General features: G+C 47.6%; 1 protein-coding gene across 1 annotated transcript in view; it reads left to right on the top strand.

The window, feature by feature from the left end:
• PM20D1 (peptidase M20 domain containing 1) overlaps positions 1 to 7,841 on the top strand; it is a 21,269-nt gene that overhangs the window by 12,406 nt on the left and 1,022 nt on the right. The window contains exons 11-12 of the mRNA XM_007470694.1: positions 4,232 to 4,400; positions 6,533 to 6,632. Coding sequence (XP_007470756.1) covers positions 4,232 to 4,400; positions 6,533 to 6,632 — 269 coding nt within the window. The remainder of the gene's footprint in view (positions 1 to 4,231; positions 4,401 to 6,532; positions 6,633 to 7,841) is intronic.

Raw genomic sequence — 7,841 nt, 5'->3', positions numbered from 1 at the left:
TTCAGCAGGTTGCTGTGTGTAATGGATGTGGGGTGAGTGAAAGGCAGGACGGCCCCACGGTTTTAAACCTGGGTAGTTGGCCAGGTGCTGATGCCTTTAACCAAGATTGGGAATTCAGGAAGAAGAGCAAGTTCACAGAGAAATATAAGGGTTTAGAAATTTGAGAAACTTCTAATATATTAATAGGCAAGTATAAATACCTCAGATCTAGAGAAAGAATGAACTAGAGATAGAGACTGGACTATTATTAATTGAAACCTCTACAGCCAATAAGATCCCGTGGGAAGGGTGTGTGAAGTTTGGAGAGAAGAGGGTTGCGGACAGCGCCTTGCAATGTTCTGCTATGAACATCAATCTTAAAATTATAAAAATGAATGTATAATTGCAAACCGTGATGAGTGCTATGAGGAAAGGGGGCCGGCTGCTATCACAGAATATAACAAGGAACCAGACCTTGTCTGTGGGGTCAGGCAAGGCTTCCCTAAGGATGTGATACTTGAACTGAAAGCTAAAGGGTGAAAAGAAATGCACAGAATGTTTGACATCTGTAGGAAAGGCTAGCTTACTTAAACATCAGGTTGAGCTAAAAAGAATTTCGAAGGTAAATCTGATCCTTCTGAAAAGGATCAAAAAAAGCAACCTAACAACTGTCAGATGAATGATATGTTCCAGGATTAAACAAGGTAAGGGTCAGGTCATCGAGGGTCTGCCACATTTAGACTTCTGTGGTCCTTTCTCCCTGGGGCCTTCCCTATGGAGGATGTTGTGTGTCTTCACACAGGGTGGGAGGCACACCCCTCATTGCAGGGGTTGGGGGGATGAGTTGACAGCCAGCCCAGAGTCACCCAGCATTGGCAGGGATCTGGGACAGTGTAAGCCCTGGGCTCTGCTGCTTTTCATCCAGTGCCAACCTTTGTCCTCTCCCTGGGGACTCATGGGACCAGGAAATCACTGAATTCCCCTCACTGAGCTTCTTTCCACCAGTTTTTTTTCCATCCTCATTCCAACTCCATGCCCTTTCCACGGGCTGTTTTCCACCAGCTGGGGCTTTCATCTCCCCAGGTTCTGGCACTCTTCCCTCCTCTCCAGTCCCCTGCCACAGGGGCCTTCCTTCCCGGCCTATCTCGTGAAATCTCCGGAATCCTTAGGCCCATCCTGCTCACCTGCCCCAGGGAGGAATGCAAAGCCCCTGTCATCCCAAAAGCACGCAGCACCTCTTTGTCCTGGTCACTCCTCTCCCTCGTGCCCCAATTCCATGCATCAGGGACACTCCCTGCTGGTCTGAGGGCCAAGGGTGCAGAGCCTTGCGCTGGATCCGATGGAAACTTAAATGGCTCCCAGAGCCCACTTCCTCCATCTTTAGCTGGTCTCTCCCATGTCGTGGATGTAGATAGGTCTCCGGCACCCATCTGTGAGGAACAAGCGCCTTCAGAAATGTAACAGGCTTCCAGGTAGAAAGGAAACTTTGTTCTGCATGGGCCTCAGGGAGTAGAAATAAGGCCACTGGGAGATACTTCAGGGAGCCCCCACTTAAAGGAGAGCTTTGGAGTATGGCACCTTGGATGGTAATGAGCTTCTCAGAGGCTGGATGTCCACCTATCTAGAGTGTTTTACAGAAAATTCCTTTCTTCCTTCATTTATTCATTCACCAAGTGTTTATTGAGTGGCCACTATGGGCTAGACATTCTTCCAAGCACTTGGGAAAATGGTGAACAAGCCAAGATTCCCATTCTAAAGGGGCTTAGGTGCTAGTGGGTAGAGACAGCAGTAAGCAAGCAATCAAACTGAAACCCAAGAAGGAGCAAAGACCTGGGGGCAGCATTCAGGCAGCAAGAGCACAGGCCTCTATTCTCAACAGAGGTGAAATCCTGCTGATGTGTCTTGTACTATTTTATCCTGTGGACTCTACAGAATATTTAAAAAATAAATAAAAAGAGGTGGGGGGGGAGGTTAGATGCTACAGGAAGCCATACCTCAGTTCATTATTAGGAAGACATTCATAACAGGGTTGTTCAAAGGTGGAATATATTAAAACACATGACGGTGAGCTTTCCGCCCCTGGAAATATTCAAGGACAAGCTGATGACAGCCTGTCATAGACGATCTAATGAACAGCCTTTCAGTAGGATAGAAGCTGGTCTTGCTAACTCTAAAGACCTTACCAATTTTAAGTACACATTGTCCTTGCCTTCAACGAATTTATCATTCACTTGAGAGGAAAATACAGCTTCACATAAAATAGAAAAGAGCTCAGAGAAATGAGGGATCAATGTGCTCTACAGTGACCTTTGAGGCCCCTCTTACCATTGATGAGTCCCTTCTCTTAGTCCCATCCTTGTGCCTCTGATTATTGCCCAGGGTGGTCCTTCCATTCTAAACTGGCAAATAACAGCTAAAATACATGGAGTGCCAGGAACCAGCCTAAGCACGTTACATATATTCCGGTAGTGGTAACAACCACCTTACCAGTAGGTGCTACTATTATCCTCCTGTTAACAGATGAGCAAGCTGAGACACAGAGGTTAAGCAGCTTGCCAAACATCACACAGCAGTAAGTGGCTGTCTGTGGCACAAAGTTTGGTGTTACTCCTCAGTTTTTGTACATGCCCCTCTCCATGCTCAGACTGCCTCTTGCCTCTTCTCCATCAGTTTCGTATCCTTCCTTCAAATTCTGGCTCAAAATTCATACCACAAAGGAATCCATCTTAAATGAACACCACCCTCTTTCTGGCTCTGCTCCACGCCACCTCAACCTGTAGGTACTTTGGAAGCAGTAAAGCATCATCCCTGTGAAGTCAGACCACGTTCGGATACCCAGCCCAGCAATACCAACTGGATAAACCTTGGGCAAGCGCCTTAATGAGACAACTCCCATTATTATTTTTATTGGTTCACATCTTTTAAAATGTGTATATCCAACGTTCATTGCATGCCTTTTATGTTCTTCGTACTAGAAATAAAGAAATGAGGTGTTTGGGTCAGGACCTATCCTAACAGCTGGTGGGAAATCTGGGCTCTTGTGCTCATTGAGGGTGGTCCAATCTGTGTGCCGTCTTCAATTTCTGGAGGCAGGAACCTTAAAGTAGGTTGGGACAGGGAGCAGCAGACACTTCTGGGGATGACTTCAGGAACCTTTCCAGTGGGTCAAAAATATATCCAGACTATATATTAATTATTGTAGCAGAGTATTAGGGACATAAGTGCTAGATAAGCTCTGACAAGTGAATTGGCTCCTACCCCTAATCCAACAGCAGGGAATTTGGTTTGCTTTAAATGGTGGTTTCAAAGCCAGAAGTAGGAACCCTCATTTTCTTCCCAGACTCAGCTCATAGCATGCTTCTAGGGGACACTGACCTAAAACTGGTCCTCTTGAGATAATGCCCCCCAGTTATGAGACAGACACTCCCCTTTCTAGGGCAGAGACAGTTCTAAAGCAACTGCTGATAAGATGGGTTGAGACTAGTGCTGGGGCTTTCCTTGGGTGGCTGAGCGGGCTTGGGGGCCCACCCTAAGTCAGCTGCCTGGTCCATTCCCACATGGCTCCACGGGACCTGATCCTCAGGGTCTGGTCTACATCCTGCCTGGGACCAGGACTTTTGCTGAGTTCAGCTCTAGTCATTTCAGACTGAATTTTCTAGAAGCTTCCTCAGGTTCCTTCCTGAGGAAAGGAGGCACAGAGAGAAAACTTGAATACCAGTCCCCCAACTCCTGACTTCTTGTCTGTTGAGCTCATCTTCCTGGCTCCAGTGCAGTTGGTTTCAAAGAGGAAGCAGGGATGCCCAGAGAGAAGAAAGAAAGAAAGTATATGACCCTGTCACCATCTGTCAGAGACTCTCCCAGGCTGAAGTGAGGTCATCACATCTATCCCCCTGTCTCGAGATGGTTGAGATTTCCACTGTGCTGTCTATTCTACATTTTCACCCAGCCCATGGTTCTCAACCCAAGGGAAAGGACCCAATTTCCTGATCTTTCAATCCCCCACCTTCCTCGTGGCTGTAAGGCAACCTCCCAAATATTTAACCTAAATCTACCATGCTGTAGATTTCCAGGAAGACCAGCCCTTCTGTCTCCTACAACCAGTCGGCTGAAATTGAGGTCCCAGTGCCAAAATGAGTCTCCTCTGTAAACTCCAGGGCTCTGCCTCGCTGGAGAGAAATCAAGACTGTTTAAATTCATACAGTACTTGGAGAGCAGATTAATAAATCGAACTCCCTTTGTTTCCTCCCTCAAGGTCCTAAAACTAGCCAAGGACATTGTGGCTGACGACCGGATCCAGTTCCACGTGTTGAATGCCTTTGACCCCCTGCCTGTCAGCCCCTCTGATGATCAGGCCTTGGGCTACCAGCTGCTCCGCCAGACCATACAGTCTGTCTTCCCGGAAGTCAACATTGTTGCCCCAGGTAATGACTTCATCAGCTGTGGCTGGGGGGAGGGGGGCTGGAACTGTATCCTGTCTAATATCCACTGCCTCACCCCCACCCCAGCTGTTCAGCCTGGAAACAGCTGGCTGCTTCCTCTCCTGATGGGACTGGAGCTGTATTTTCCCCTCTGAGTAGAAGTGAAAAAGCAAACAGGAAAGGATCAGAAACAATAAATTAGGTCAGCCAAGCCCGGGTCCTTGCTTAACCTATAGGCCAGCCAGTCTGGCATGGAGGAGAGGATCAGCTCCGATTCCCCCTCCTCTGGAGGAGCCACAGAGGGGCCCAGGTTCCCCATCTGGTTCTGATCCATATTCTAGGATAGCAGTTCAGCAACAGAGCTCAAAATCCACAGCCCAGAAACTCCTCCTGGCTGTCGCATCTGAATTAACCCCCTTCACCCATCCCGGTAGCAGCGCCGCTCCACCCCTTTCCCAGTCTTCTGGCGCGTACCTTCCAAGTCTATGCTGTATAGATGGTGATTCTCAAATTTAACAGGAGAAGAGGATCACCTAGGGAATTTATTAAAATGCAGATTACCTGGACCCACTCCCAAGGATTCAGGTTAACCAGCTCTGGAGAGGACCCTGGAATCTGCCTTTTTAACAAATACCCCAGGGGATTCTGACACTGGAATGATGACTGTCCACAGTTTGAGAATCTGTGGTCTGTGATGTGAGGGAGAGGTGCTCTAATGTGAAACCTGTGTTCACTTTCCTTTTATCTAACTTTAATCATGGATTCTCTCATTTTCTAAGCTAATATTAATACTTAGGACCTGCCCCTGTGCTAGGCATGGGCCCTTAAAGAGATTACAGTGAAATTCTGCACCCATAAGCTTCTCGGGTATGGGGGAAAAGAGCAGCCTTGTTTTTTTAATCAACTTAAATCAGATCCACTCCTCAGAAATTCAACCTCAGACATTATTGAAGCCTCCAAGCACCACCACCACCACCTTGAGTCAGGCCCTTGGGGTCTTATGCGACAGCATAGCATCAGGATCCCTTAGTCCGTGGCCATCGGTCCTTGTGGTTGCCTCTGAGACATCCATTGTCCTGTTGGCCACAAGGTCACTTCAGGTTGCAGATTTCCTCGGATTCCCTGGCCTGTCTAGGGGGTGAGATCTTTGACTCTAGACCCAAGAACATACCCTGAATGTACCCTCTGAGATTTGCCACCTGCTTGGACTCCTGCCACAGAGCAGGGCCTGGGTCCCCACCATCTAGGAACCCTGGCTTGCACACTCCCAGATTCTCCTCTCGTGGCCCTCAAAGGCTCCCTATCTTACCCTCTCCTTTCTGGAGCACCTGCCATAATCCCATCAACAGAGTTGGGCTTTTACAGAGTAAAGATAGGCAGGCATCAACTGGCAGAAATCCCCAAAGCCAGGAATTGTGAAGGGGCTGATTATCCATTTAAAACTAGGAGTGGAAAGTAGAACAAAACACAAATTACCATCCCAGATCATCCCACCACACTTTAACTGATGTTCCAGGGGGTCTTTTTTCAAAGAACACTCCTACTGGGGAATGGGGTGACCTGCTACCTTCAAGAGCGTGGGACACTAGAGAGTATCCTGGGACTTTGCAAACCTGAAGTTTGACTCTAGGAAGACAGAGTCATCCTTCAGAGGACAAGAATAACAGGAAATTATGTTCTACTTGAAGAAGATTGCATTTTATAGCAGTAAAATTCCCCCAGAGAGTGTTTATTTCTGACCTGGGTGATATACAAGAAAACTCAGGCAATAAGGAAGATGTACTTAGATTTCTGGATTATCTAGATTTCTAGAGTAACCTGGCTATGGGTATGAAATGATGCTGTTGGCCTCCATGGTCATCACGGAGAGAGGGCACTTTGGACCATTCAAGGGATGTCTCATTAATGCCTTTGGGAAGATATCCCATGTTCCTGGCTGAAGTGGTGTTTTAGAAGGGTTTTGAGAATGGGTAGCCTGAAGGACAAAAATTCATAGCCGCAGCCTTCCAAGGAAGGGCCAGACATCTTCTGTGGTGACACAGGGGGTCCCAATTTCCCAGGTAGCCCACCTGCCACCACTTCCTTGGCTTGGCTGCTCACATAAAGCCCCATTCCTCTTGATTCTTCCTTTCTAGGTACTTGTATTGGCAACACAGACAGCAGACACTATGTGAACCTTACCACTGGCATCTACCGGTTCAACCCCATCTACCTGCAGCCTCAGAGCTTCAGCAGGTGAATGAATGGAACAGGTTTGGACAGCTTGGTGGAGAGAGGAGATACATCTGACCTGTCCCTTTCCCACACCGTTCTTCTGACAGTCCACAGAATGGGAGAAACCCAGGGTTTGCACAAACTAAAATAAAGATATTGTGGAACCCAACTGGCCAATTTTCCAGAGCACCAGAGTTGCCACTCCCCAGAATGTGTGGGAATTGGTGACTGTTTTCAGGGATGGAGGTAATCAGATGACCGGAGAGAACCTGGAAGAATTGGGACCCTTGAGTGCTAATCCCACCTCTTCCTCCCTTTGAGAGAGTGCTTCCCCTCTGGATCTCATTTTCTCCCCCAAGAGGGAGGACTCCAGAGTTCTCAATTTCCAGTCAGTGAAATGCAGACACATTTGAGGTCAAAGGTGGGCTTGTGCTTTGAATTCTCAAAAGAAAACACACTGTAGGAGTCTGAGACCTACGCACTAATTTCAACTACTGCGTGTGAATTACTACTTTGTGGGTTCTTCAGCAAATTTTTAGTCCTGGGGTATGGGGGGATGATTGCCGTTTACCTCTCTGCTCTTTACCATATCCAGCTCTGATTTCCTCATCATAAGTCAGTTGCCAATAAAACAAAAATATTTCAATATGAGCTTAAGAACAGATTTCATGGGGGGGGGTGTTCATTTTTTAGTGGGGGTAGGGGAAGGTAGCTATTCTTTATTTCCTTTCATCTTTGAGGTCACATGTGTGGTTGTGTTGTGTTGAGGCAGGTTGTGGGCATCGGATCTGGAGGTGAGGTTCTAGGTGAAGTAAAGAATCCATAGGTACCCTGGGCAGTTGCCCTCCCTATCCACTTGTGCCCCTAGTAATGTGGGGTGGGGGGTGGCTGGCTTAGAGATAAGTCTAGCTGGAATTCTGGCCTTAGAATTAAAAGATAACTTTCCCTCAGAGGAGAAATTATCAAATGGATTCCAGAGCAGGAGATTATTTGCAGTCCCCAGGAGTTTATTATTATCTGCCCCCACTGTTCTTCGCCATGGACACGGATCCTGGAGAGATGACCAACATGTCATATGAAACCTCGCTTCCTACAAAGGGCCGCTCCCACCTTACCCACTTCCTACCCCTGGAGGGTCAAAGGCCAATGGCTTCAGGGGATGTAGGGTGGGGAGTGCTCTGTAATAACACTTGTACTACAGCAATGGACTCTCCCCACCAAATCTCTTTC

The sequence above is a fragment of the Lipotes vexillifer genome, unplaced genomic scaffold (genome assembly GCF_000442215.2).
Source record: "Lipotes vexillifer unplaced genomic scaffold, Lipotes_vexillifer_v1.1 scaffold1122, whole genome shotgun sequence".
NCBI classification, from domain to species: Eukaryota; Metazoa; Chordata; class Mammalia; order Artiodactyla; family Lipotidae; genus Lipotes; species Lipotes vexillifer.
Note: the sequence above shows the minus strand (reverse complement) of the source record. Positions and strands in the feature narration are given on the sequence as shown.